Source organism: Cucurbita pepo, chromosome 12 (assembly GCF_057944985.1).
Source record: "Cucurbita pepo subsp. pepo isolate OVF chromosome 12, ASM5794498v1, whole genome shotgun sequence".
Taxonomy (NCBI): Eukaryota; Viridiplantae; Streptophyta; class Magnoliopsida; order Cucurbitales; family Cucurbitaceae; genus Cucurbita; species Cucurbita pepo.
In genome coordinates this window covers 2,275,185-2,302,611 of record NC_141809.1, presented here as the reverse complement: position 1 = coordinate 2,302,611, position 27,427 = coordinate 2,275,185, and the positions used below count along the sequence as shown (strand labels likewise).

The window sequence follows — 27,427 nt, the reverse complement described above, 5'->3', positions numbered from 1 at the left end:
CGTAGGCCTAGTCCAGTCCATTGGGTTTACTAGTGGTAAAATTGTAATTTCATAAAGTCATTAGGGGTATTTTCGTCAAACAAGGGATACGCTGCGTAGAGCCTTGGAATCTCCTCTTTCTTTACACACGCAAAATAATACCGCCCTCCCAAATTCCCCCCTTTTTCCATCTCTTTCTCCTTCCTTCTTCTCCTTCTTCTTCCTCTTCCTCCCCTCGCGGTTAGGGTTTCTTCTTCATCCCTTCCCATGTTGCAGAAACCCCGGCCCTTTTCTTCTTAATTCTCAATCTCAATCTCTGTCTCCACCGCTGTAGGGCCTTTTCATGGCTCCAATTACCTTTTCTCTGGTACTATTTCACTCTCTCCCCTGCTCTTTACTTCTCTGTAATCGCCCCTTTCTCTTCCTTTTCAAATTTCTATCATCTTTCGTTTTCCTTGCCTGATTCTGTTTTTGAATGTTTCTTTACGCGATTACTAATTGGGAGTTTGAATTTTCTTGTTCTGTCGATTCCTTATGGTGGAAATTTCCTTGGAAAGTAACTTTACTCGATGTGTTTTGATTTTGAGCTGTGTTCTTGTTATATTCAATTGGGCTTTCGTTGTTGGTTTGTTTTGTTTTACTTGATTGTGTTTCTCGAGGTATTGGATGAGAAAGTGGATGTTTGACTTAGATTCCAGTATTTTACTGTTAATTACTTTTACTTCTCGGTAAGTTTTGATGTTCAGGGACTTGAGTCAAGGACGAGTCTTTTATCTGGCCGTTTAGTCAACTACATAGTGGCTCTGACTTGCTGCTGCCTTCTTCCCCGTAATTGCTAACCTTAGCTTGTAGGTTGTTAGAAGAAGTCATTCATTTGAGTTTCTTTGTTATTTGCCATCAGGGAAGTAGTTTATTTTCATTTTAGTGGGGTTTTTAAAGTTAATAAGACCATTTGTTTTTTTAGACCATCCGTTGAAACTTGCTTCATTGGAGTCCGGTTCTTGATTGTACGAAGTCAGAAATCCTTTATACGGAGTCTGTCATTTAATTGCTTGGTAACATTATTTCTCCCTTGTTTTCGGTACTTTGGATTTGGAATGCTCAATATGTTTTATTTTCTGCTTATCTTGAATAATTCTGTTTGAGTACAACTTCTAATTTTTTATCTTTTGTTCTCTTTTTGGGCCTCGCGTTGGGTTCAGATGTTCTGTAGATTCTCTCAATCTTGACTTCACTGTGAAGGCATTGAATCGAGCAATATTTGATAAATCTGTTTCTTGAGCCAAGTGAAACATGTACAGTGAAGGAGCCACCCCTGAGTTTATTTTTGATCAGGGTGTTTATTATCCTACTGCCGCCAATTATGGTTATTACTGTACAGGTAATCTTCACGAACATATGAAGTAGCAATTTAAATGATGTTATGATGACTTACTTGTGTCTTGACTATTATAGGATTTGAATCACCTGGCGAATGGGAGGACCATTCTCGGATTTTTGGTTTAGATGGTCCAGATATCCAATACGCAGTGAGTAATAGATATTTGCATTTTATATTTTCTTGCTTGAGCACCCAAACTTAAACTTTGTTTTTTATGGCCTTATTTTCTCTCTTGTTCCAGGGTGCTCAAAATGAGAATTCATCTTATGTATATTATACGCCAAGCTATGGATATGCACAGTCTCAATACAACCCGTATAATCCTTACATACATGGTGCTGTGATAGGACCAGATGGTTCATATCTAGGGGCCCAACAATATTACACCATTCCTTCTTACGACAGCTCCGTTTCTTCTCCTGCTTATGTCCCTGTTATTGTCCAGCCAGATATTGTCCCCAATAGTTCCATCGGCTTGGTTGACCCTTCAATCAATAGATCGAATGGAAATGGAAGAATACAAAAAAATGAGAGTTCTGGAAGCTATTCTAGTAACCCCTCCAAACCTGCTGTAGACCAGAGAAATTCTTTTGCAAGGTTATCAGAAGTGCCAAGAGCAAATGTTGGTCCAAGTAAGCAAAGTTCAACACTTGGTAGCATTTCTGCTGGTAGTCATGCTGGATCAGTTTCATCACGCGTTTTTCAGGTAAGTTCAAATGTTTTTCTTGTATTGTAGGTAATTTTTTTGTACTTGCTTGGAAGGAATTTTCATGGTCCATGCTGTTTCTTATGGTTTGATTTGTTTATTGTTGCAGCGAGTATGGTTGAGATGACCTATTCAATTAGTTTTACACTGTAGATGTTGTGTGCATGTGCAAATTTCTTTTCACTTTCAGTGACTAATGGAAATTTTTGGGATTTTGAAATTTGAGCTTACAGGGTAGGGGTGCTTATGGTTCACTTCAACCAGTAGATGACATTTCAAATGGAAAGGTTGTGTCTCAACATAGTCAATTGAGAGTACCTCGTCCTATCAATAATGCATTTTCTGACTTTCGATCAAGTGCTCATGGACAGGCTGTGATCCCTAAACATCAGCCTAAGGTTCAAGTTGGTAGAGTTCTGGATGGTGCAAATGCTAATCCAGATGCTTTAAGTGAGCAGAATCGAGGTCCTAGAATCAGCAGATCTAAAACCCAACTTGTTCTGAAGGCCTACACAACCAAGGCTGGAGATGGTAATGCAGATGGAAACATTATTATCTACACAGATCAATATAATAAGGATGATTTTCCTATTGAATATGCGGATGCAAAATTTTTTGTAATAAAATCTTACAGTGAGGATGATGTTCACAAGAGCATTAAGTATAATGTTTGGTCGTCTACTCCCAATGGGAATAAGAAACTGAATTTTGCATACGAAGATGCACGGAGAATAGTTTCAGCAAAATCAAGAAGCTGTCCTGTATTCCTTTTTTTCTCTGTAAGTTCATTGTTTCTTTTCAGATTTTCTGATATTAAATATTCTTTTTTCCTTTGAGGTTTTTGATTTAATTTCTTTCTATATAGGTCAATGCTAGTGGTCAGTTCTGTGGTGTAGCAGAGATGGTTGGCCCTGTGGACTTCAACAGGGATATGGATTTCTGGCAGCAGGATAAATGGAATGGAAGCTTCCCTGTTAAGTGGCACATTATCAAAGATGTGCCAAACAACTACTTTAGGCATGTCATTTTGGAGAATAATGAGAACAAACCCGTTACTAATAGCAGAGATACTCAAGAGGTAAGTAGATTTGTTATTTTCTATTCAGTCTAGTAGTATCTTTATTCGTAGAAAATATTTCTTCGATTAGTTCGGCAGCGTACCATCCATGTTCTTATGTTCTGTTTAGGAGTAATTTGGATATCTTGCCACCCTCTGATAGGTTACATTTGCATTCATAAGTCTTGTGGATTGATCGAACTTCTTGTGGATGTGATTCTATTGAAGCGTTTATGGAAAGCATAGCCTTGCTACTTGGTGTTCTTTTTTGATGCTGAAACTGTTAGTAGAGGAGTGAAGTGCCAATATTTTGGAAGTTTGATGTGTTCCTTGATAATTTGATTTGATTGGCGTCCTACTCTAGAATTGATTTACTATCTAGTTAGTAGCGGAACTAAGTGCCAGTACTTGTTTTTGAACAGTCAAATTGGTTCTAACTTCTTTCAAACAATATGTTAACTAATTATATTTTCTTTTGCAGATACCGTTTAAAAAAGGTCTGGAGATGCTAAAATTATTCAAGAGTCATACATTAAAGACCTCTTTACTCGACGACTTCATTTATTATGAAAACCGTCAGAAGATCATGCAGGAGGAGAAAGCGAGGTTGGTTATTAGAAGGCTTGAGCGCCCATATTTTGTACCTGCATTAGATCATAGTCGACAGCTAAATTGTGTAATTGAGCTGCCTTTGAGAGATGATAAGAACCTCAACAAGACCAACGATGGTTCGAGGGTGTTGGAACGGAGTGTAGCCTCGAGAGCTGAGCAGCAGGTCTACTCAAATCCTGGCAATACTGGTGCTGTGGTAGTGAAGGAAAATCCCCCCAAGCACGATGATGGCGAAAAAGTTGATGTTTCGTCGACTCTGAAGATGGAATCTCTTGAAATTGGCCAGAAAGTGGCTGAGAAGCCTTTGGAGGGTGGTACACCAGCTGCTGCGAGTGATGCAAATTCCAAGCACGCTGAAGTTGTCACTGTAGGCTCAATGCCGATCGAAGTTAATGGATATAACACTGAACCTTCTGATGTTTTGACGGTGGGAACCATTCCGCTCGATCCAAAAGCTCTGCAGCTTTGCAAAGAAGATGCAGTTCTCAAAAATGGGGCTCAACAAAACTGATGGAAATAGTCGAAACGGTATACTGGAAAATTTCGGGCGGCCTTAGACGCTATTATCGCGATTGTCTTCGTTTATTTGGCCAATGTTGTGATGTAGTAGTTGGTGGGTGTTTGCTGGGTTTCTTCTTTGTGGCATGTTGATGTTTTACTAAAGCAATTGAAATTTCCAAATGTATTATCAGCCGCTTCATCATTTCCCCATACATCTTAAATATATAATGTTGTGAAAATTTGTTTTGAAGTTGAACTACCAAAGGAATCTTCTCTTTTGTAATTAATAAGCGTTGATTCTGAGATTTTTGTTGCAAGTTTGGGACGGAAGAAGACAGGGATGTAAGTTAGCAATTAATTTATCTACTTGGAATTTAATATTTTAGAGTATAATTAGAAGGTTGTTTTGAGTATTTACACAACAGTTCTTGGTTATATTTTTACAAGGCCTTAGGATGTGGTGTTCAGTTGAGTTAAATTGTTTAATATTTTAAGTTGTTTAATTTGAATTTATATAGGTTGTATATTCATAGTTGTTTATACCCCATCTTGTCTAGGATTGTTGGGAGAGGATCACACATTAGCTAATTAAGAGGAAAGATCAGAGAGATTATGCTCAGAGGGTTTTGCTCAAAAGGATAATATCATACTCTCAAAAGGATAATATCATACTATTGTGGAGAGTTATGATTTCTAACATGGTATAAAGTCATGCTTTTAACTTAATCATGTCAACAAATTCCTCAAATGTCGAAAAAAAAAAGTTGAGCCTTGAAGGTGTAGTCAAAAGTGACTAAGTGTTGAACTGTACTTTGTTCGAGAGCTCCAAAGAAGAAGTTGAGTCACAGTTAAGGGGAGGTTCGAGGACTCCATAGGCCTCAAGGGAGATTCTATGGTGTACTTTGTTCGAGGGGAGGATTGTTGGGAGGGGACTCCCACGTTAGCTAACTAATGGGAGAATCACGAGTTTATATAAGTAAGGAATACTATCTCTATTGGTATGAGGCCTTTTGGGAAATCAAAAGCAAACCCACGAGAGCTTACGCTCAAAGTGGACAATATCATACCATTGTAGAGAATCATGATTTCTAACCCATCTATCACATTTGAGTGATAGCAAAGAGATTCTTCATCATTGCATAGCTTGATCCTTGAGTCCATCAGTTCAAACTTGTTCCTATAGAGTCTAAACAGCTAGAGTGCGTGCCCGACTACCCGATAATTCACACTCAAGATGCTGGAAGTAGTTCAATGGAAAGGCTTCAGTCACTCAAGTATGTTTTCAGACAGACACTTTGGGTTATCATCTCTCTGTTTTGAAGTCTGATCCCAGAAGGGTTGGCTGTGTTGTCCATTTTCAGTGTAATTGGTCGGGATGAATTTGCAATGTAACACCTCAAGCCCCACCGTTAGTAGATATTATCCTCTTTGAGAGGACATTATACTCTTTGAGTGCCCACTGTTAGCAGATATTGTCTTCTTTGCGTTTTTTCTTTCGAACTAAAACGCATCTGCTAGGAAAAGGTTTCCACACTCTTATAAACAAATGCTTCGTTCTCCTCTCCAACCGATGTGAGATCTCACAACTCACCCCCTTTGGGGTCCAAAGTCCTCGCTCTCCTCTCTAACTAATGTGGAATCTCAGAATTTCGATTGCCAATGTTTTGCACGGTGTTAGGAATACCATGGAAACAAACAAAGAAGCAACAATGTCCGCCTCATCTTCTTGTTCTAATGATATCAAATTCACAGCCCAATATCAAACTATATTCTATTGGTTGCTTATAGACATTCAGTCCCTTAACTCACTTATACATCTCAACAAGAGAAAGACTCACTCTTTATTCTACATTCTACAACAGCGCATCACATCACTCAATATGGGAAGCTTAAAAACAAACCCAGAAAGGGATGAACTTGGAGCCTAAGCCACAATAAACAAGACCCATTTGCTCAAAATGGCTCTTGCCTGGCTCTGCTGTGGCACTCTTTAGCAGCTATATTCAGGGGTCTCTGCAACATTCTGAGGCTCACCCTCTTGCAAGCAATCAATGGGAGGAATGGTCAATGTCTTCTGAACCCCAAATGCATTCCAACAAAAAGGATCTTCCACCAGCTCGCCTTCATGTGGCAGCAACTCTACTTCAGACATGGTAATGTTTGTGCAGGCCACTGTGTCACTGCAAGCAAAGTGAATTGGAGTGTTCCTCATGTCGTATGTTCCTTTGATGTTCTTGTACAAGACCTGGTTCACAAACACAGCTGATGTCTGGTTCAGACAATCCTTTGTTAAGCAGTAGTATTGGTCTACTATGATGCAGTTCCTAACATTCTCCATTTGTATGTTCTCGAACGAGATGTCGCTCACTGAGCCCGACCCTCCTTGCCATGTCTTGATCCTAACACCGTTGTCTGATTCTCTAATCATTGCGTTTCTTACTGTTATGTTGGATACACATGCCTTGGAATTGTGGACTCCCAGGCTCCCTATGCTGCTCTTTTCCAAAATCAAACATACAACCATTAGTTACTCTATGTTTGATTGTGTTAAGACGAAGAAGTGGAGATTGACATTGATGGATTGTTAGTTTGTAACGGTCGAAGCCCACCGCTAGTAGATATTGTCCTCTTTGGGTTTTTTCTTTCGGGCTTTCATTTGAGGTTTTAAAATGCGTCTACTAAGGAGAGGTTTCCACACCCTTATAAGGAATGTTTTGTTCCCCTCTCCATCCGATGTGGGATCTCACAATCCACCCCTCTTGGGGGGCCAGCGTCTTCGCTAGCACATCGCACGGTATTTGGCTCTTATATTATTTGTAACAGCTTAAGCCCACCGCTAGCGGATATTGTCCGCTTAGGCCTGTTACGTATTGCCGTTAGCCTCATGGTTTTAGAACGTGTCTACTAGGGAGAGGTTTCCATACCTTTATAAGGAATGTTTCGTTCCCTTCTCCAACCGATGTGGGATCTTACAATTGGTTGGAGAGAGGAATGAAACATTTCTTGTAAGGGTGTGGAAACATCTCCCTAACAGACGCGTTTTAAAACCTTGAGGGGAAGTCCAAAAGGGAAAAGTAAAGAGGACAATATCTGCTAGCGGTGGGTTTGGGTTGTTACAAAGGGTATTAGAGCCAGACACAGGGCGGTGTGCTAGCGAGGACGCTAGGCTCCCAATGGGGTGGATTGTGAGATCCTACATCGGGTGGAGAGAGAACGAAACATTCCTTATAACGGTGTGGAAACCTCTCCCTAACAGACGCGTTTTAAAACCTTGAGGGGAAGTCCAAAAGGGAAAAGTAAAGAGGACAATATCTGCTAGCGGTGGGTTTGGGCTGTTACAAAGGGTATTAAAGCTAGACATAGGGCGGTGTGCTAGCGAGGATGCTAGGCTCCCAACGGGGTGGATTGTGAGATCCCACATCGGGTGGACAGAGAATGAAACATTCCTTATAACGGTGTGGAAACCTCTCCCTAACAGACGCGTTTTAAAACCTTGAGGGGAAGTCCAAATGGGAAAAGTAAAGAGGACAATATCTGCTAGAAGTGGGTTTGGGCTATTATAAAGGGTATTAGAGCCAGACACAGGGTGATATGCCAGCGAGGACGCTAGGCTCCGAAGAGGGTGGATTGTGAGATCGCACATCGGTTGGAGAGGGGAACGAAACATTCCTTATAAGGGCATGAAAACCTCTCCCTAACAGACAAGTTTTAAAATCTTGAGGTAAAACTCGAAAGGGAAAACCCAAAGAAGACAATATCTGCTAGCGGTAGGTTTGAGCTATTACAGTTGGTACCTAATTCCATGACCCGGCCCACAAGTGACGCCTTCAATGTCCACATTGGTACAGCCAGGCCCAATTGAAATGCAGTCATCACCTATGTTTTCAAACCATATCAGCAAAAAAAGGTTGATAGTTGAAAAGAGTAAGTCATTGATCAAAGTTTGATACCATTGGATATGATGGAGTTGTATATTCCAACCCCTTTGGTATCTTGTATGTGGATGCCATCAGTGTTGGGACTGAGCTTTGGGGAAGATATTGATAGCTTTTGTATAAGAACATCTTCACAGCCATCAAATTTTATATGGAACTGTGGACTGTTTTGGATTCTCAACCCATTCACTGCCAAATTGGTGCTCATGAAGAATCTTATCAGCTGAAAAACCCAAATGATGTCAGAATTGAGTCACCCTTTGTGGTTCATATGTATTGGATGAAGATTGAAAATGTGCTTTTTGTATTCTCACCGCAGGGCTGTCACATGGTCCGGGGAGAGTCGACCCGTTTGGACCCTGCAAGGAACAGTTAAGTCGTTACCGTCCAAACCCACAGTTAGTAGATATTGTCTTCTTTGAACTTTTTCTAAAGGTTTTTAAAACCTTGTTTCCACACCCTTATAAGGAATGTTTCGTTTCCCTTTCCAACTAATTGTGAGAATCCAAATCAGTTGGAGAGGGGAACGAAACATTTCTTATAAGAGTGTGGAAATCTCTCCCTAGTAGATGCGTTTTAAAATCGTGAAGCTAACCGGTGATATGTAACGGGCCAAAACGGACAATATCTGTTAGTAATGGGCTTGGGCTGTTACAAATGGTATGAGAGCCAGATACCGGGAGGTGTGCCAGTGAGCATGTTGGGCCCCCAAAGGGTGTGGAAACCTTCTCCAATCGATGTGGGACCCCCCAATCCACCCGCTTTGGGGCCAGCATCCTTGATGACACACTGTCTCGTGTTCACCCTCCTTCAGAGCTCAACCTCCTCGCTGACACATCTCCCCGTGTCTGACTCTGATACCATTTGTAACAGCCCAAGCCCACCACCAGCAGATATTGTATTCTTTAAAACACGTCTACTAGGGAAAGGTTTCCACACCCCTTATAAAGACTATTTTGTCCTCTCCCGACGTGGGATCTCACATAAATAAAGAGGTATTCAAGAGCAAGCAAACAAAAAGTGAAGTGAAATAAATGCAATGCAGGTACCCTATGTGGTTTGCATGGCAACTCCCACCATTTCTGGCCATTCCCTTCAATGGTTCCACTTCCAGTCAATGTCATTTGATCCAACCTGTAAAACACAAGCCATTGTCTTGGACTGTCCGTTTTCAGCCACGACTCCGGTCCATCCGGTGGCATCAGGGTCCCATCCACCTACGAAATTCATAAAAAGTCATTCCAAACAGACCCAAAGATTCAAAATTGAAGTAACACTACTAACCTTAAACACGAGTCCCGGTTCGCAAGGTCCGGTGAAGATAGTCGAAGTAATTTTAAAGCAACGATCCGAAGGAACTAAAAGAGTGGCAGATTCTACAGCACAGGCTGCTTTCCATGCTGCCCTGAAGGCAGCAGTGTCATCAGCACAACCATCCCCAACTGCTCCAAAATCAGTGACATCAAACACACAGTCAGCAGTGGAGTTTCCAGGACCATCAGGATAAGGATCAGCTGGCACTGAAGGAGCTGACTCAGCTGGAGTTGAAGGAGCTGGCTCAGCTGGAATTGAAGGTGCTGACTCAGCTGGAATTGGAGGAGCTGACGCAGCTGGACTAGAAGGAGCTGACTCAGCTGGACTTGGAGATGCTGACTCAGCTGGACTTGGAGATGCTGACTCAGCTGGACTAGAAGGAGCTGGCTCCTCCGGTGGTGAATAAGGCGGCGGTGCATCAGAACAAGGGTCTTCAGCAGGCTTCTGTGTCCTTTGTCCCTTATGAAAATGGTACCTTCCATGAACATTGTTACAGTTTTGCACCAACACAATGGCTGTAATCCAAGCCACTACAATGAGAGTCCTATTGAACTCCATGGAACCATAAGCTATGGCTGGACAGAAGCTTTATATATATAGAAAGAAAGAAAAGTACTGACCTATAGAAAGAGAACACTTGTCGACGAGCAGGGGAGGGTATTATAGTAAAAGTAAATTATAAATGATAGGTTATATGGCTGCAGTTCATTTGCATGGAATGAACATGGCAGGTCCTGAGAGAGAGATCTCAGGCTCTGTTGGATTCTGAGCACTTTTGGTCGGTCCACGTCGTAAAAGTAACAAATTAGTCTTTACGCTACTTTTGGTGGTAAAAATTTAGTCTTTGTACTTTTAAAGGAGGAGTCTACTGTATTTAACCTTAACCATCGGCTAATGGCTCTAGTCTTGGTAAATTGGCAACTTTCTAACTACTTAATATCTTCGTATGAGTTCACAATCACTATACGACATGAATGTTGGTTTGGTGAATTGAAGTTGGCCTTGGGTGTGATAGGATACTTAGTTACTGTGTACGATCGTATACTGAGGTGCTCCTTGTTGGTTGTTGGAACTGAAAGCGTTTTCCTTCCACTGCCTTCGTTGTGGCATGAGGACGGATAAATTGTTGATTGAAGAATAGAGATCAAATTGTTACATAATAAAGCTCTGGGCAATGTTCGAGACTAAGTTGTTACAGGTTAAACTTTCAGTCCTTTTACGTTTTAAGGACCAAAAGTGTTGTTTCAGAAAATCTTTAACACTCGAAGTCCACTGCAAGTAGATTTTGTCATATTTAGGCTTTTTCTTTCAAGCGGTTTCCACACCTTTATAAAGAATGTTTCGTTCTCCTCTCCAACCGATGTGGGATCTAACAATCCACCTCTTTCGGGGGCTTAGCGTCCTCGCTAGCACTCGTTCCTTTCTCCAATCAACATGGGACTCCCCCATCTATCTTCCTTTGGAGCCCAACGTCCTCGCTGGCACACTAGCTCATGTCCACCCTCTTCGGGGTTGAGCTTCCTCACTGGCACATGGCTAGTGTCTAACTTGTGGGATCTCACAAAATCAGTCGAGAAGGGTAGGTGAAATATCGACAACAAAGGCGAGATGGCGGGCGGGTACAGAGTGTAGGCGTTTGTAGACCAGAAAATTGATGTGAAAAAGAATGGAAAGTGCAAAAAGTGAGAAAGAAAAGGTAATGTAGAGAGAGGGGCAGAGTTAGAGTCTCGTGATTGTATCTTGTTTTGTTGTTTAGCTTTTCTGGTAAATGCCTTGTGTTCACGTTTTGGTTTCAATTCTGTATATTCTTCTATGGAATTATAATCCCTCCTCCTCACGGGCTGCTCTTTTCAAATCTCCTGGTTCTCCAACTTCCACCTGTCAAGGCCAAAAGGAACCTCAGTCTCCGTTTCATAACTACCGTCGTACTTGTTAGATTTGGATGGAAATTGAGATTTGAAATGGGCGTGACCGTGACTCAGAATGACGTGTATTGGTCTCGATTTTGGTCTAAGTCACTGCATAGTGCTCTTAATCTCGACCTTCATTCAACGTTCTAATAGATTTCTACTCTAAAATATTTTTGATATTGTTGATATTGTTTACGAAACGTAAAGGGTATTAGGGATATTTTTGAATAAGTGACCAAAGTTGGGGGTGTTTTGGTAATTTGGCTAGAGAGAGAAATGAAATGAGCAAAGTTTGAGGCATCTTTCATGGTAATTTAATAAATGATATATCACGTGTAGAGAAAAAGGAGAATGGCTTTGTAATTTGTGCTAGTGTTTTGGGGAAGAGAATGATAGATGACACGTTTCAAAGCTCGTGATGGAAAGATGACACGTTTCAAAGCTTGTGGAATCACAGTTACATAGTTAAAAGGTGTTTTGAGTGTAGAATTAAGTTGTTAAGTCTGAAGCTGGTTTAATATGGAGCGATAAAGTGGATGCGTATAAATGAGATAACCGTGGTTCTTAATCGAAATGAGTAAAAGTAAGGTCTAATTGGATACTCACGATCTTGGAGTATATCCTAGAAAGACTTAGCTTTAATGCATTCCCATCTCTCATGTGCATCACATGCTTTAACCATAACATGCTTACACGTTTTTCGGTTTTCATCAAACGCTTTGAGCAAGTACGTATTTGGAATTTAAGTGACTTTCTAAGTGAGAGAAAATGCAAAGAATGAGACGAAAATATTTTCAATACGTAAAATCAATTTAAGAGAACTCTTCGTCCTAGCCATCTATTTTAATTCTCATCCCTCCAATCAGGGTAGTACAAGACCTATCTAGCTAACAACGATAAATCTCTCTTCATTTCCTCCCTCATTCTCATTCTCCGTTTTAACAGGAGTTTCTACGAGCCCTATCCCACAGCTTCAATAAACATCTCTACCTCTAAACAGGAGTGTCACAAGCTCCTACCTTGCAGGGTAAATAAATATCATTTCTTTAGTTCAATAATATGAGAGATAAAAATTCAAACCTTTGATCTTTTTGTTGATAACACATACTTTATACCGGCTAAGCTATGCTCATATTTGGTAAAGATGCCTTAATCCGTTGAGTAACAACCGTAGCTCCAAGATTTGTCTGTACACAACAGAAGAATGAAAGATAAGTGCTACAAGAAATCTTTCTGATGGTAGGAGACCAAGATTTACATCGAAGCATGATTTGCAGTTTTTGTCAGACAGATATCAGAATACGCCATGGGCACACAATGAACTTCCAAATCATCAGAGCCGACTGTACTGCCTATTGGAAGTGATACGCACAAGAAATTCAAGAACAACCTTAATACTTACGGCACATTCTCCACAGAGCTTGCTTCTCTTGATGGTTTTATTAATCATGGCTCCTCTCGCATATCAGGCCTCCTCCTGGCCTGCAGAGCCAACCGTGCATCCCTCTCTCGTTCGAACTCCCTGTAATCGGCTCGCTGCAAGAACGAAACTTTATCGAGATACTGGTTTGAGCTCTTCTTGTAAGCATCCAAGTCCTCTTCCAACCCCTTGGTTTCTTCCTTGAACTCTCCCCAGTCCTTTTTTGTCTTGTCAAGAACACTAAGCTTTTGTTTCTTCTTGATTTGTTCCAGGATTGCATCAACAGCTGAAGTAGCAGGTGCTTTCATCTTCTCGTATGCTTCCTTTGAATCAGCATCTACAAACTTCTTAATTTCAACATTTTGGCCTGCGAAGTCCCTAATCTCTGTGATCTGTTAAAAGTAAAAAGACAATGGTTTGTGTTCATCAACTAACAGATAATCAATATAAACAATGCAAAACTTGCTGTTTTACGGTTATATAAGAGATGATATCATAAGATGATCAATATAAGAGATGATATCATAAAGCAAGAACAGTTATCAAATATCAGGACCATCAACTTCTTGGAGGACTCTCCCATGCATCCCACCCAAGCCCCGACTTACCGAACTTCACCCATGAAGTCGTAAAATCTTGATTTGTACCTTTTGATTCTCCTACCCACCAAAACTAGTAATTAACCAAAGAAAAGGGGATACCACAACAATTATTGTCCTAAATGCCGGAAGAAACACGCAACGATTATCCATAGATGGGCTAGGTAGTCATATTAGGAGAGTACAAAGTAGCACCCAATTATCAGAGCTTACAAAAGGAAAATGTAAGCCTAACCAATCTCATTGTATAAAGAAAAACCCCGAAGTAAAATTTAATTATATTGGAGGTATGGTTACAAAGTAAAATAGACAGGCAACACCAAGAAGAGGCTTGATATTTTGTAATATTCATTCTCCACCAATTCTAAAAACTTCCCTAATTTGATTTCTTTCAAATCAAATCCTCCCAATGATTGATCTAATGGCACTCCATAACAATTTAGCTTTGGCTTTGAGCTTTATACTACGAGGTTAAGGTTATATCATATATGTTACCCTCGTTAGGGAATTTTTCCGACCGCTATGAAACACCAAAATACATAGAATTATCCCAACGTTTTCTGCCATAAGAGTGTAGAAAGACAAGTACGTTTGATCCTTCCCTGCCTGTATGCAAAAAATGCAGTAGGAAGCTTAAAGCAACAAGGACCCTTTCTTTTTTTTTTTTTTTTCTTTTTTCTAAAAGCAACAGGGGACACCTTTTCACCAACTAATATGTTGTATTAATGCCACCCAATTGTAGTACACAACAAAACAATTACTTCTTAAGGATTTTCAGTTTCTAGCAAGTTTCTACCCTTCAGTAAAGTAGCTTCACCAAAAATTTAACCAAGAATGTTCTAGACAGATCCCCTTTTTAATCTCTTTTATCTTTCCTTGATTCATCTCATCAATCAAGTCAAGTACAACTCCAATCTCTTTTCCTCCTTCCGTAAGTTTCTTCTCACACCCATTCTCCAAGAATGAGTTTCTTATTCCCACGCATCGAAGACCAAAACATTTTTTGGTAGAAAAATCACCAAAAAAGGACAGAGGGAGAAGGAGAGGGAGGAAGAGAAAGAGAGAGAGATGGAAGTAGAAGGGTGTTTCTTACCTACCCATGCATCATTACAGAAGGAAGTTCTCCTTCATTACCAACAACGAAGAAATTCTCTAAACAATTATTCAAACAACTGACGAAATGACATACAAAGATAAATCCATCTTCAGCTCTATATGTCTCGTAACAATAGAAAACCAAATGCCTAGATAATCACACGCCTAAAAGGGTAGAAAAACAGATAAAAATAGATATGAAAGTATTGGCACCTCAACTTTCCCCCTGCCGGAAATGGTAGCTGTAGCATCCCTAACAGCTGAGAGAGCAGTAGCAGCAAGCATCTTAGCATCATCCATAGAACTGTCCTGCAGAACCTTGGGTCCTTCTGATAATGTATCTTTTTCTTGAGCTTCAATCTTCTTTGACGCCATACCTAGATATGCAATCCAATTCTAGACACGGGGAAGATGGAGAGAGAAAAAGTAAGATTTTTCCTAAATTTTGAGCTGCCTCATCATGAAAGAGCAGAATGTGATTTTTTACATTGGATGGTTTCTTTGAGTTTTTATTCACCACTGGACTTCGTTTGGTTGACAAGCATTTTAGTGTTTTACTAGACACCCCTTTATTCATTTGCTCCCACATGGCATTGACACGTGCTTTTATTTCTAGCATAATAAAGAAGAATATCATTATACCTCTTAATCAACAAATTAACATGCAAATAACAAAATGTATAGCAAGGAAAAGAATTAAAACAATAAACGACTTATAGTCCGCTTCCTATGCTCACCTGTGTCATTGGGCTTTCCCTCTGAACTCATATGACCAGATCCTTCTTTAGCCGATTCCATTAGCATTTCATTCACAGAATCTGACATATAATATGAAAAAAGTCAACCTTCTGAGGAAAAATAGGAAAAGCTGCAAACCTCGCATTTAATGTTACTATACATGAATCGATACTTGATAAAAGAGGATCAACTAATGCTTTGATAATGAAGTGAGATAAAGAGTATAAAGTATTAATGGAAATTAAACACTTAACATGGTCCAGCAAATAAAGATAACCAGAAGACAACAAAAGACGATAAAATGCCAATCAACAGCAAGACTCTTCTTTCCAGTATTTCAAGGAGAACAATGACTTTCGTTCACTCAAATAATCTTACTCATAAGAGAAATTATCTTCAAAATATAAATTCCACATCTCAGAGCAGATCGAAAACATAATTAAGAAGGTCAAAACATGAAATAATGAAAAATCCCTATAGGTCTGGAAATTATCTAATGTAGCATTGAAAATTGAAGGAACTCTTTATAAGAAGGTATTGTAAAAAAAAAGATAGTAAACAGGATGTACTTATGAAATTTAAGCAGCTAGTTAGGGAAAGAAGAAAAAAAAACCAAAACTATACATTATAGTTTATATAATCCGGAAGGCCTGAATACAATTATAGCAAACAAAAAAAAAAAAAAACAAAAAAAAACAAAAAAAAAATCAAAAAGAGGGTTAAGGTAAGTTATTTGGAGCACCCACCTCCAAGTACCGCAAATCTTTGACGACTACAACTTATGCAGACTTAACCACTCAATGAAATTCCGAAAAATTTTACCAATACCAAAAGACGAACATACAGAATTAAACTACTTTTCTCCCCTCGTTTATGAGCACACACAGAATTCATAACTTTATCTCAACACTAGAAATCCTCAATACGCTTCTTAGACTTCAACAAACAACACAAGGTTCAACTCAAAGAGACAATTATAGCGCAACTAAGAACAAGAAAAATCGTCTATCTTAAATAACCTGCTGGATGTGAATTCCGTTCACGATCATACATTTCTGGTAATATGACAGCAAACAGGAAATTAAAAGGAAGTGAAAAAGACAAGATCAATAAACGTGCCTCCTTTTCGTAAAGGATTACTCAATTCTAAAAAATCTACACCACATAACACAAAGGAAACATGGAAGGAAGAGGAGTACCAGAGCCATGGAGGTTGTTGGTCGTAGCCATCCAAAGATTTCTCCCTCGCGAGGTTTAGGGCTTTCAATGGAATCACCTGAACTACTTGTCCCGGTTCGGACTCGGCCCAACATAATTTATAGCCCAATATAAATAAATAAATAAATATATATATATATATATATATATATTATTAAAATTGTAATTTCATTAAATTTTAAATTAGTCTTTTAAAACTAATTTTTATGGAAAATGGTTACATAATAATAATAATTTCCATGCAAAAAAATGACATTTTTTTTCCGTCAAAATATTAATATTTTAAAAAGTAAATAATAAACTATTTTAATAAGTTACTGTCTCAACTCAAATATTTTATAATTAAATTGAGTTTATTATTTAATTAGGATTATTTGAGTTGAGACAAAATAAAAAATAAATAATAAACTATTTTAATAAGTTGCTGTTTCAACTCAAATAATCCTTATTAAATAATAAACTCAATTATAAAATATTTATTTATTTATTTTTAAACCTCGAATAAAAATTTCAAAAGTTTATTTTAAAATAAATAATCGAAAAAAATAATTATGAAATTAAATAAAATTAAAATATAATTCTAACCTAAACAAAAAAAAAAAAAAAAAAAAAAAATTCTAAATTTGTTCCGTTTAACTCAAATTTAGTTTAGATGAACTTATAATTCAACTTAGAAAATAAAACTTTCATACTCAACCGAGCCCGGATAAGTTATAACCTAACTCGAACCCTAATCGAGCTGGATTAATCAAAATTTTCAAATCCTTAATTGAACTTTAGTCTAATATTTTAATCTAATAATAATAATTAAGAATCGATTTTCACATCGGTCAAGATGATTACGAAGGGTTGACATACGGTCTTCCGACCATATATTTATAAATTATATTTACGATGATAATTAATATTTTATTCAACGATTAAAAATATATAATTAATTAAGAGGAAAAAAAAAATAAAGCAGAAAAAGGAAAGGCAGCTAAAAACAGCCTTATTCATAAAATCTGAAAAGTCAACGTGGTGGCCCCCACCAGAGGTACCGTACATAAAAGCTTAATTAAGCACACACAGACTTAAGAGCTTATAATTAATAATTAATTATACATAATTTAGGGATTATTAATTTAAGCAGCTGAAGGGGCTGTGATATGGCTCACTACTTCAGCTTCAGACAGGACAGACATCAAAGGTGTGAGCTTAGTGTCCTGTTTGGTCTCAGATTTGATGACATTTTGGTAGTCCAATGACTCATCTTCATACACCTCCCACCATTTCTTCACCAACATTTTTATGTCCTCTCGATCCATGTTCTCTTCTTCTCCCGTGTACCTCCACGGTTTCGATCCCTGTACGTATGTTTTTCGAGGGTGAGTTTAAGATTTTATTCAACGTAGTGAAATGAAAGTACTGGTCTATTAGAAATACGTACTGCAGCACAGTAGTGGACGACTTTGACTTTGTCAACATCGACGTTCTCGGGATGACGCCATAACATGGCTAGGACGAGATTGTAAATTGGTGGAATGGGCTTGTATATGTCGTTGAAGTATATGTTCAAGAAGTCCTGTACGAGAAACAAACCAGAGTTGAATTAAGGTTATATTGAAGTTTTAGTTTTGTATTCAATGAATCCCTGAATTTGGTATTTTTCACGGTTTTGACTCATTCTATGTTGTTTAACTTTACGTACTTTCTCGACCCATAATTTTAAAAAAAAAAAATTTAGGGTTTTCTTGGAAATATATCGAGTTCAAGGATTTATCAGATACAAAATACCTAACGTGGATAAATTTAAGAGTAATACTTGACAACGAGCTAGAACCCTAATTCACTCAGGTGCACTCGTGTTTTCGAGATTTTCCAATCTACCTGTGTACTAACTAAACTGTATCGACTTTTTGTGCTCGAGTCTAGTCTCATGCATCGTGTGGTTGGATTGGGTTGGAAAAAAATGACGGGAAGCTAAGTATTACTCTAAACGATTACCTGCTCGGCGAACAAAGTCGGAGTTGTGGCCTTGCAAGTCTCAAGAAGATCCTTGTAGGTGAAGAGATCAGGCTCATACACAAAGAACCCAGCGTTGAAGTAAAGAGGTGGAGGGTTTCCCATTTCCTCCACAGGCCATTTCACTCTATCAGGGCATTGCTGGCAATACCCTATCTTGTATTGTGGAGAGTTACTCCATGTCTTCTCACAAAAGCAATCCATCACGGCGTAGAAGTATCCATTCGGCATGTCGAACAGATGGTCGATGTTTTCGAACACTTGGATGTCCCCGTCCAAATATATGAGCTTCTCGTATTCCACGAACTGCAATCAAATCGATCGATACCGATCGTCTCAAAAGTTTAACCTGATAGATTTTAGTAAGGTTGATAAAAATGAACAAACGTGCATAGTATTAGTACCTCCCAGATCCTGAGCTTAGAGTAGTTGATAACGTAATAAGCCATAGCGAACTGGGTTTGGTTTTCCGGAGGGTAAACAGGTTCAATCTCACGAACGATACAACCCTGATTCTCGAGGATTTGACGATGGTCTTCAGGAACATCAGGGAGGACAGCTACAATGAGAGGGTAGATGGCTTTGGCCTTTCTAAGGCCCTTTGCCAAACCTACCACACCTTTCCAATAGTCACCATTACCAGCTAGGAACGTCACGTATGCCCTCTTCGGGGCATCGGACGACTCGATGGGGCTATCAGGGGCAGCTGCGGGAGACATGTCGAGGGAGGGACGGAGGAGTTAGAGGGAAGCTTTCGAGGCGTTGGTTGGTGGTTGAAGGTTGAGTTGAGGAGGGATGGGGAGGGAGGGAGGTATTTATAGAGCTTAGTTTGTGAAACAATAGAAGATAAAGAGAGTTGGAATCCTATCCTTAAGCTTTGGAGGGCTCCATGGAGTTTAGAATTCTCAATTTTTTTATTAAAAAATAAATAATAAATAATAAATAATAATAATAATAATAATAAGATTCCCAATGTGAACACTTTTATTTTTCTCTAAGATAAAAAATGGACAAATTTGAGGTAGATGAATATAAGAATCTGTTCACATTTGATTTTAATATATTATACTTCCATATGAACAACACTAACTATATATATATATGTATATGTATATCTATATCTATATATATACACGTTTAAAGTTAATGATCTTAGATGAATTTTAAAATTGAAAAATTAAGCAAGTTTGTTCGTAGAAATGTCTACGGGATGGGACAGAGATGAAATTAAGTATATGTACGTTTCTGCCTCCTATTTTATTTCTTATCGACACGAAATTCTACCTTTATTTTTGGGAGGATTAGGATCGGAATTTACGGCGAGAAAGCTACTGAGATCGGGTTCCCGATGGATATTCTACTTTTATATATATATATTAAATATTCATTTTAAATAATTTTTAATAGATAACTTTTATCTTACAAAATAATTTCTATTAAAAAAAACGTAAAACATACTAATAAATCAAATAATAATTCATAGGAAAAAATATAATATAATGATTAAAGTAATTTCTCAAAAAATAAATTTGAAGCGGGATGGAGTGGGATTAGGATTGGAGCGAGGTTGGAGTTAGGGACAAGGATTGTAATTTCCGTCTCGTGTCTCGTTTAGCTAATTGAGAGAAATATCCGAGAATTCTCTCGTCTTAGGTTAAATGGATATCTCTACTTATACATAATATTTTTATCTACAATTTTATTATTTTATTCAAAAACCCAATTTTAATTGTGAAAACTAAAAAAAATATACATAATTTCTAACGATTCTATTTTATTCAGCGATGGAAAAGCTCACAAAAATTATGAGGAAACGAGCATAATTTTTGGTAAACCGGGCTAAAATATTTCAACGATGGTTAAAATTACATGTATACCCTTATCGTTAAGACTAAAATTTATTATTTAATCGAGCTGGCTAAATAGCTTCTCATATTTCGAGTGTATAGGCATAATTGAAACCTATTTCAGAACGCTCGGGATTTCGTTATAAATGTCGTTTTTGAGAAGGAAAATGAGAAGTTGATGGTTTTGTAAGAATTGGATTCCATAAAGGAAATGATCAAATGGGCGTTTGTCTGAAGTGAGGATCCAAAATTAGACTTAGCCGCTACACAAAGTAAAAAGGAAACCCATATGATTCGATTCTTGTATATGCAAATATTATATGCAATGATAATGAAATTTATCCCAATTTTGTAATATTATTTTTTACATGGAAATAGGGACTCTGACACGTGCAACTCCATCATATCAAATAGATTCGATGTATGATTATCGAACCTTTGGAAAAAGAGAATAATTCGCAATACGAGTGTATACGAGTTGGGTTGAGTAAGACGTTTTTCTTTTAGCAACTTGAAATTTTGGGTTGGTTAAGTCGGTGATCCAAATAATCAGAGTTCATAACCCAAGTCAACCTATCAAACATTTACAAGTCATAATTCATTATTAATATTAGTTACAAACGTTAACTATTCTTGACTTTTGAAAGTAGGATTAGGTTGGGTTGGGTTAAGTTGCGAGAAAAAAAAAATGTCAATTTGCAAGCGAAATCGAATTTTAACACAACCCAACTTTTATGGTTTTGATTGGAAAATCCAGGTTGGTCGAGTTATCGGGTCATATGAACACTTCAAAATATAGTTTCTACACAGAAACTAGGAGCAAAGAACCAACCAAACACTGTCTTGGTTAATCAATTAGGTATACAGAAACAGAAATAGCAACTGAGCCAAAATCAAACGAGCAAAATCAAAGTCAAATGTCGACTTATGAAGAACCGTTCTAAATAGTAACGGAATTTTTTGAAGTGTTCATGAAAGATCAAAGGTAATATTACGAGCGATAATGAAGATGAGAATCGTTTGGAGAAGAAGATGTCCACACGATTCAATCACCTTAGCTTTGTGGAAAGTGTCCCCGTAGGAATGAGGGCATCCAAATATGTGTGTTTTTATTTGGAGAATACGACGTATAAATACATTGTCTTCTTCCACAGCTAAGTGTATTCCATTCCCTCAAACTTGTTATTTTCAACTAAAGTAAACAACATCAAATACGAGTAAAATTTGGTAAACAATTTCAAAACAAACATGATTACAATAACGCCAGCTTCGAAGGATAGCTTGGATTGTCGTATAATATATGAACATGTTCGAGAGATTTATTATCCTCGATCTCAAAAAATTACACGGAATAAAAGAAGGTTAATTAAACTAGAAAATAAGGCATCACAAAGTTTAGTCGGATAAATCAAATTATCGTATAATTTATAAGCACGTTTTAGGAGTAATGAAAAGAGAGAAAAAAAAAAAAAAAAAAAAAGGTTATATCATTTTCGGTTTATTCTTTCATTATAACAACTGGGTATTAAGATCAAGATAGGATAGGCAATTTTGTGAAATGTATAAAAGTAAGAATATTCCGAGCTTACGACTTCGTATTGGTCGATACTTTAATAAACTTTAGCCTTTATCGACCACTAGGTCAATCCATTAATGTTGATAAAGGTAATTGAATCAATAATACATGCACACTAGTTTTTGAAAATTTTGTTTATTTTCTTTTCAAACGATTTTCATTTGAATTCTTCGTCAAATTCCAAAAAACATTACAGTATTTTATTTTCAAAACTTGGTTTGGAGTTCAAAAACGTTACAAAAATAGCATCTATCAGGTTGATTTCTAAAAACCAAATGATTATCCGAGATTTTAATTATCTTGATTATCCAATTGAGAAGAAAATTAAAAGTAAAGTATCTACAAATCTATGTTAGAGAATAAATACAATCAATTATTCCAGTTCAAGTACCAATACCTTGTAATTGAGAGGCTCATTGTGAAGGATGGCCATCATAAATCGCCAGAATCACTCTTTCATCTATGAATTCTGCCAACAAAAGTTACAAGCAATTACTAATTCAAGATTAGAAGTGCAAAAAAGCCTCAAAGAAACAAGAAATTATGACTAAACTGAAAACAATAGAAGATGATCCAGTTTCAAACTGTATATGACAAGAGTAATGATGATCATAAATGGAAATAGAAATCAAGTAACAACTAAAAAAGTTCTTATTGAAAATTAAAGGTGTCCTTGGCTGTAGTTGAAAGAAATGCTCAAATTGAGCTTTCTATACACTAACTAGTTGAAAGGATCATGCAACTAAAGGAGGATTAATATTGAAACGAAGTTATCCATGTAAACATCGGTTTACACTGTTAATAGAGGAAAATTTTGTAAGACTACAAGAGTAAATTTTATCAATGCTGATTAGCGGGAAGACCAGAGATCATAAATCAAGGATGGGATAGGAATAGAAGCATTCCAGCCCAACATACTCAGGTGGATGGGTCGAGAGAGATAGGGAGGAGAGTGGGATAGAGGAAGTCTAGTAATACGTGACTACAAGGTTTACTCTTTATCATGTTTCATTATTCATAACTGTTAAAATCGACTACGGAGGGAGGTTTCAGCAAGTGGGTAAACCGATGCAAAACTGTGGTAGGTCGAACATCGATCATCCTAATCGCATCATCAGCATTCAAAAATAACATGGACCTAAGAAATAATATAGCATATCATAAAATAATGATGTTGCTAAAGATAAATGGCAGTATGGTAGTAAAGGAGTACTAGAAATTTGTCCTACAACAAATCTCGGCAGTTGAACTAACACATCAGAGATGGGAAAAGAAAGATTTTTAAATTCATCTACTGGTCTAATTTGTAAAATAGCTTCTAGCACCAGAGAGTGAGCACTGAAGAATTGAATTGGATTGTGAATCAGGAAAATGATACTTGATGATAAGATTGACCATCCGAACCTAGTTAGTTAATTTGTGGATTTTTTTTCATGGTACTTGGGCTTTGGAAAAATATAGTAGTGAGTCAGGCAAGGTCAAAGCCCAGAAAGTGTCGACGTATGTACCCTATAACTTTGGAAGGGCAGCACGTTTTATAAGATTAGGTCCAAATTTTTTAAATTAACTGTGGAACTATTAACTTGAGAGAAGCAAGGAATAATAACTACTCGTTGTTATTCTTTGGGGGAAACAAACAAAAGTGATATCTACAACCTCTGCAGGCAACTCAGGGGTATGTCTACTCAATACCCCATCGAAGCTGAGTCAATCCATTATCTACTCTGGCATTGAGGAGTTAATTACGTTCTAAAGTTTTCAATTCCCATTCATGAATTGAGTTGAAAAATCCAAGGCAGGGAAAGAAGTACCTCAGGCTGAAATTCGAGAAGCTCTGCACGAGCCATTGCTTCTGCTTGTGCTATTCTTTGCCTGAATGTTTGAGCCATCTCGTCCGCCTAAAATTGTATACAAAAGATAAGAAACTTCTACTCTATTTCAGTAAGTTTGGGAAAAAGAGATTCAAGAAAATACAAGCTATAAAGGTTGTAGTCATGCTAGGGGTTAACCTGTAAGGAGAGGGAAAAAGACGACTGGAATTGGGAAGTACAAAAGGAATACACTCTGAAAATAAAAGCAATGCACATCATAATAGTAAGAAGGGTAAAGTGCAAAAGAAATACCTTCTCAAAAACAAGCTTTGGATTGTGAAGCATGTCTCCAGGAGAAGGTTCCAGTTTCTTGGTAGAAAGACTAATACGGCCTCGATCGCGGTCATAGCTCAAAATCATGACCTACAACCATAAAAAATAATTTCAATGTGTTTAAGGCTGTACACTGATGAAGACCTCCATCAAGCTCTCATTGACAATGAAATACCTTTAGCATATCTCCTGGTTGAAGAACGGCTGCAATATCTGGTATGTGATTTTGACTGATTTGACTAACATGAAGAAGCCCATTAACTCCACCGATGTCAACGAAGGCTCCATATGGTTTCAGAATCTGCACAATTCCAGTAACTACTGACCCAATTCTTAGCTCTGACTGGCTACTGACAATTGCCTTGGAATTACTTAGGATTAGCCGAGATAGTTTTTCATCAACCTCCACAAACTTCAGAAGTAGCTCTTTATTAAGCAGCTCCTCTGCAGTTGATTTCTGATAAATCGACAAGAAAAAGAGATGCATAGCACAGTATGCAATTGAGTAAGAACCAAAAATTTATGAGCTTAAAACTGATGAAGAATATAATGAGCAAAAGTAACGAGCATTGAATGAAAGAATACAGAAATAATAATACAAGATAAATTCGTGAGCTGTGAGGAAAAATCAAATCATGGTCTTTAATGGTCTGAAACATGAGCATCTAATCATATAATCACATAAACGTAAAAATGTATGGGCTTTCAGTATGACAGCAATGTAAAAATAATAAAAATTTAAAAATAAAGTCAGCTAGAGAATTAGAAGTCAGCAGAAAGAATGTTAGTTTAGTGAACATACTGCTGATATTTGAGAGAAAGGAACAAATCCTTTAAGGCCTTCCACAAGAACAACTACTCCACCTCTGTTTCCATCAACAACCTGCATTTAAAGATCTTTTTCTGAGAAAAAAAGAAGATATAGAGAAAGTAGAAAATGGTGAAAACAAGTTCAAAATCTTAAATTATTCCGTGAATGACAAGGATAATTAATATTACATAAAACATGTTTGTAGTGGTTGACAAAGATGATAAAACATTAGTTGCCTCCGCCCTGCAACTAGGTTATGAACTTAAGAAGCTTCAAAGAGATGAATGGCAATTGTCACATGAATACTACTTCACAATTCATCAACACAATTGTACGACATATAGAATAAATCCAGTTCAAGTAAAGCCGTGGCAATGGTCACATGAATACTTCTGGCATAACAAGATTGAAGAATCTGAACCAACAATATAAGGAAAAAATGAAATTACAGAAGCAAGATATATTTTGCAGAACCCACCTTACCCTTGATAACAAAATCCTCAGCTTGAAGTTGTCTGCATCGCTCCCAAGCAAGGCCATACTGGACACTTCTCAAGCTCAGAATTAGGCTGCCGTCATCTTCCTGATCCTGTTCACCAATAATTACAAACTCCTCTTCTAAACCAGGATATATGCCTGCTTCTTCTACATGTCTTATATTAAAAATGCATGCTTCTTGGGTGGGCAAGTATGCAGTTCCCTTTGCAGAAGTATCAACTAGTGCCCCATTAGCATCGGTAGAGAATACAGTACCTTTCACCTGAGAATACAAGACACTGGTAAAAGTCAATAACTTGAACTTATTGAGAAGCTAACTGTTATCCATTAGCTCATGAGATGCATGAGCAAACATCAAGGAAATTAATGACACACAGATTTATGTTAGTTATCTGATACTGGAGCCAAAAAGTTAGTCGGTTAACGTTTACCTATCTAAGCCGGTTTATTTGTGGTGGCTATAAACTGATGGGTAGTTAAATAGTTGCATAGCTGCAGCTGTAAGACACAAATTCTCGAAATGTTTAGCCCAATTCTTTCTGTAATCAACTTATGCTCGGTGGAACTGTTGAAAACTCTCAAACTTTGCACGCTTAAGGATGAACGTTTCTTGAAATTTGGAATGATTGATGACATTTGATGTATCCAGATATCACAACCACCGAACGAAAGAAAATCTTCCAGAAACAAAATTCTTCGCAAATCCAGTCACGTAGTGATACTTTTTTCGATCTATGCCCAAAATTCAACAACGGAATGCTCAATAATCATAACCTCCTACATGACAAGCAGTACCCTAAAACGAACAAAGGCGTATAATTCCATTATTTCCTAGTCGCCTTTACATAAACAAAGATAAAAGTGATTTTGTAAAGCGATGATTTCCGCTAACGTAATCGACGAATGCACGAGTATGGACAACGCGCAGTTCTGGAAATCGAACAGAAAATTATCCACGACTAAAAACAACAAATACCTAAACGAAGAAGAAAGAAACTGGAATAGCAGATTAACCTTGGTTCCGAGTTCCGAAACGAAGTCGTAATTGGCAAGAGCATCATGGAAGTCCTCAAGCGTGAAGGAGACGCCATCCATGGGGGTAATACAGCAACGTTCATAAGCTTCCTTGAAGAGTTGCTTGAGCTTAAGGCGCTCTTTGGTCTGCGCATTGGAAATGGGAGTAGGGGAAGCTGCAGCAGAAACTACCGGAGAAAAACGCTTCTGAGTTGAAATCGGCGTTGAAGAAAGAGGGGAACTCCTCAATCCACAAAGTTGATGCGCCAATGAGCTCATATCCCCTCGCCTGATCTTCTTCTCCGGCGAGAAATTTGTATTCCGCGTTTTATATTGTCAAAAAATGTGAGCTCTCAATTCTTTATTCAATTGATTGAAACCATTCTTGGTTCCGGTTCGAACCCGGTCGGTTTTTATAATTCAGTCCGGTTCGAGTTTGGCAAAAACCATACCAAAATATCGAGCCGACCCATAATGTATATTATTAAAAATCAAAATCATATAAAAATTTGTGTTCGATTGAGTGAGTCATTGTGATCGAAGCTTAAACCACCCACCCCTTGACCTAACCCAACACTAACCCTAACCATATCGACTAGACCGTGGGGTTCTATTTAATTTTCACCTTGACCTAACCCAACACTAACCGTATTGACTAGACCGTGGGGTTCGATTTAATTTTCAAACTTTTTTTACAAATTTGGTGGTTCAACTTCTTTGACTCGTGACAGATCAAACCAATTACAGCTTCGGTTTGACTGATATTGTCCTCTTTGGGCTTTCCCTTTCAAGCTTCACCTCGATGCTTTAAAACGAGTCTGCTAGGAAAAGGTTTCCACACCGTGGTTTGTTCTCCTCCCAACCAAAGTGGGACATCACAATCCACCCCCCTTCGGGGCCCAGCGTCCTCGCTGGCACTCTTTCCTTACTCCAATCGATGTGGAACCGACTCCAAATCCACCCCCCTTTGGACCCAACGTCCTTACTGGCACACCACCTCGTGCCTACCCCCGTCAGGAAACAGTGAGAAGGCTGGCCCATCATCCGATGTCTGGCGCTGATACCATT

At 38.0% G+C, this 27,427-nt stretch overlaps 5 protein-coding genes across 10 annotated transcripts; 1 reads left to right on the top strand and 4 right to left on the bottom strand.

The window, feature by feature from the left end:
• Nucleotides 1-144: 144 nt before the first annotated feature.
• On the top strand, nt 145-4,541 carry LOC111806856 (YTH domain-containing protein ECT4). Of its 4 annotated transcripts, none has more exons than XM_087128950.1 (8): nt 145-346; nt 1,182-1,360; nt 1,435-1,508; nt 1,602-2,066; nt 2,300-2,353; nt 2,438-2,845; nt 2,932-3,144; nt 3,605-4,541. In XM_087128950.1, the coding sequence occupies exons 2-8, from the start codon at nt 1,273-1,275 to the stop codon at nt 4,244-4,246; spliced, it is 1,944 nt and encodes a 647-aa protein (XP_086985076.1). In that variant the 5' UTR covers nt 145-346; nt 1,182-1,272; the 3' UTR covers nt 4,247-4,541. The 4 variants fall into 4 exon arrangements, with proteins under 4 accessions (XP_086985076.1, XP_023548125.2, XP_023548126.2 ...); XM_023692358.2 differs by adding an exon at nt 944-1,034 and having other exon boundaries at nt 146-346; nt 2,300-2,845; XM_023692357.2 differs by having other exon boundaries at nt 1,193-1,360; nt 2,300-2,845.
• A 1,385-nt stretch (nt 4,542-5,926) lies between these two features.
• LOC111806713 (polygalacturonase At1g48100) lies at nt 5,927-10,074 on the bottom strand. Of its 2 annotated transcripts, XM_087128759.1 has the most exons (7): nt 9,861-10,074; nt 9,456-9,812; nt 9,221-9,388; nt 8,486-8,530; nt 8,187-8,394; nt 8,031-8,112; nt 5,927-6,728 (listed from the first exon to the last, which is right to left on the bottom strand). In XM_087128759.1, the coding sequence occupies exons 1-7, from the start codon at nt 10,041-10,043 to the stop codon at nt 6,227-6,229; spliced, it is 1,545 nt and encodes a 514-aa protein (XP_086984885.1). In that variant the 5' UTR covers nt 10,044-10,074; the 3' UTR covers nt 5,927-6,226. The 2 variants fall into 2 exon arrangements, with proteins under 2 accessions (XP_086984885.1, XP_023547907.2); XM_023692139.2 differs by having other exon boundaries at nt 9,456-10,074.
• Nucleotides 10,075-12,173: 2,099 nt separating this feature from the next.
• Nucleotides 12,174-16,599, bottom strand: LOC111806716 (uncharacterized). Of its 2 annotated transcripts, XM_023692146.2 has the most exons (6): nt 16,267-16,386; nt 15,247-15,327; nt 14,997-15,121; nt 14,723-14,905; nt 12,798-13,207; nt 12,174-12,582 (listed from the first exon to the last, which is right to left on the bottom strand). In XM_023692146.2, exons 1-5 carry the CDS (start codon nt 16,298-16,300, stop codon nt 12,842-12,844), a joined length of 789 nt encoding a protein of 262 aa, XP_023547914.2. In that variant the 5' UTR covers nt 16,301-16,386; the 3' UTR covers nt 12,174-12,582; nt 12,798-12,841. The 2 variants fall into 2 exon arrangements, with proteins under 2 accessions (XP_023547914.2, XP_023547915.2); XM_023692147.2 differs by lacking the exon at nt 16,267-16,386 and adding an exon at nt 16,447-16,599 and having other exon boundaries at nt 12,174-13,207.
• Nucleotides 16,600-17,429: 830 nt separating this feature from the next.
• LOC111806715 (galactinol synthase 2) lies at nt 17,430-19,263 on the bottom strand. The gene is made up of 4 exons (XM_023692144.2): nt 18,874-19,263; nt 18,452-18,775; nt 17,895-18,029; nt 17,430-17,811 (listed from the first exon to the last, which is right to left on the bottom strand). Exons 1-4 carry the CDS (start codon nt 19,186-19,188, stop codon nt 17,590-17,592), a joined length of 996 nt encoding a protein of 331 aa, XP_023547912.2. The 5' UTR covers nt 19,189-19,263; the 3' UTR covers nt 17,430-17,589.
• A 2,265-nt stretch (nt 19,264-21,528) lies between these two features.
• On the bottom strand, nt 21,529-26,702 carry LOC111806714 (small ribosomal subunit protein bS1c). The gene is made up of 7 exons (XM_023692143.2): nt 26,360-26,702; nt 25,326-25,607; nt 24,839-24,919; nt 24,212-24,493; nt 24,016-24,126; nt 23,704-23,790; nt 21,529-22,361 (listed from the first exon to the last, which is right to left on the bottom strand). The coding sequence occupies exons 1-7, from the start codon at nt 26,636-26,638 to the stop codon at nt 22,353-22,355; spliced, it is 1,131 nt and encodes a 376-aa protein (XP_023547911.2). The 5' UTR covers nt 26,639-26,702; the 3' UTR covers nt 21,529-22,352.
• Nucleotides 26,703-27,427: the final 725 nt, after the last annotated feature.

Excerpts from the sequence above, each read along its gene's own strand:
- LOC111806714 (XM_023692143.2), bottom strand. The coding sequence starts at position 26,638 with ATGAGCTCATTGGCGCATCAACTTTGTGGATTGAGGAGTTCCCCTCTT. Across the intron at positions 24,920-25,325 it reads ATTTTGTTATCAAGGGTAAG|GTTGTTGATGGAAACAGAGG; the intron begins GTGGGTTCTGCA and ends CTTTAAATGCAG. Across the intron at positions 24,494-24,838 it reads CTTTCTCTCAAATATCAGCA|AAATCAACTGCAGAGGAGCT; the intron begins GTATGTTCACTA and ends TCGATTTATCAG.
- LOC111806856 (XM_023692357.2), top strand. The coding sequence starts at position 1,273 with ATGTACAGTGAAGGAGCCACCCCTGAGTTTATTTTTGATCAGGGTGTT. Across the intron at positions 2,067-2,299 it reads TTTCATCACGCGTTTTTCAG|GGTAGGGGTGCTTATGGTTC; the intron begins GTAAGTTCAAAT and ends TTGAGCTTACAG. Across the intron at positions 2,846-2,931 it reads CTGTATTCCTTTTTTTCTCT|GTCAATGCTAGTGGTCAGTT; the intron begins GTAAGTTCATTG and ends CTTTCTATATAG.
- LOC111806716 (XM_023692146.2), bottom strand. The coding sequence starts at position 16,300 with ATGTATGATCGTGAACGGAATTCACATCCAGCAG. Across the intron at positions 15,122-15,246 it reads GGGAAAGCCCAATGACACAG|AAATAAAAGCACGTGTCAAT; the intron begins GTGAGCATAGGA and ends TTATTATGCTAG. Across the intron at positions 13,208-14,722 it reads CCGGCAGGGGGAAAGTTGAG|ATCACAGAGATTAGGGACTT; the intron begins GTGCCAATACTT and ends TACTTTTAACAG.
- LOC111806715 (XM_023692144.2), bottom strand. The coding sequence starts at position 19,188 with ATGTCTCCCGCAGCTGCCCCTGATAGCCCCATCGAGTCGTCCGATGCC. Across the intron at positions 18,030-18,451 it reads CGACTTTGTTCGCCGAGCAG|GACTTCTTGAACATATACTT; the intron begins GTAATCGTTTAG and ends TTTCTCGTACAG. Across the intron at positions 17,812-17,894 it reads TCGTCCACTACTGTGCTGCA|GGATCGAAACCGTGGAGGTA; the intron begins GTACGTATTTCT and ends ACATACGTACAG.
- LOC111806713 (XM_023692139.2), bottom strand. The coding sequence starts at position 10,043 with ATGGAGTTCAATAGGACTCTCATTGTAGTGGCTTGGATTACAGCCATT. Across the intron at positions 9,389-9,455 it reads AACCGGGACTCGTGTTTAAG|GTGGATGGGACCCTGATGCC; the intron begins GTTAGTAGTGTT and ends TGAATTTCGTAG. Across the intron at positions 8,395-8,485 it reads GACCATGTGACAGCCCTGCG|CTGATAAGATTCTTCATGAG; the intron begins GTGAGAATACAA and ends TGGGTTTTTCAG.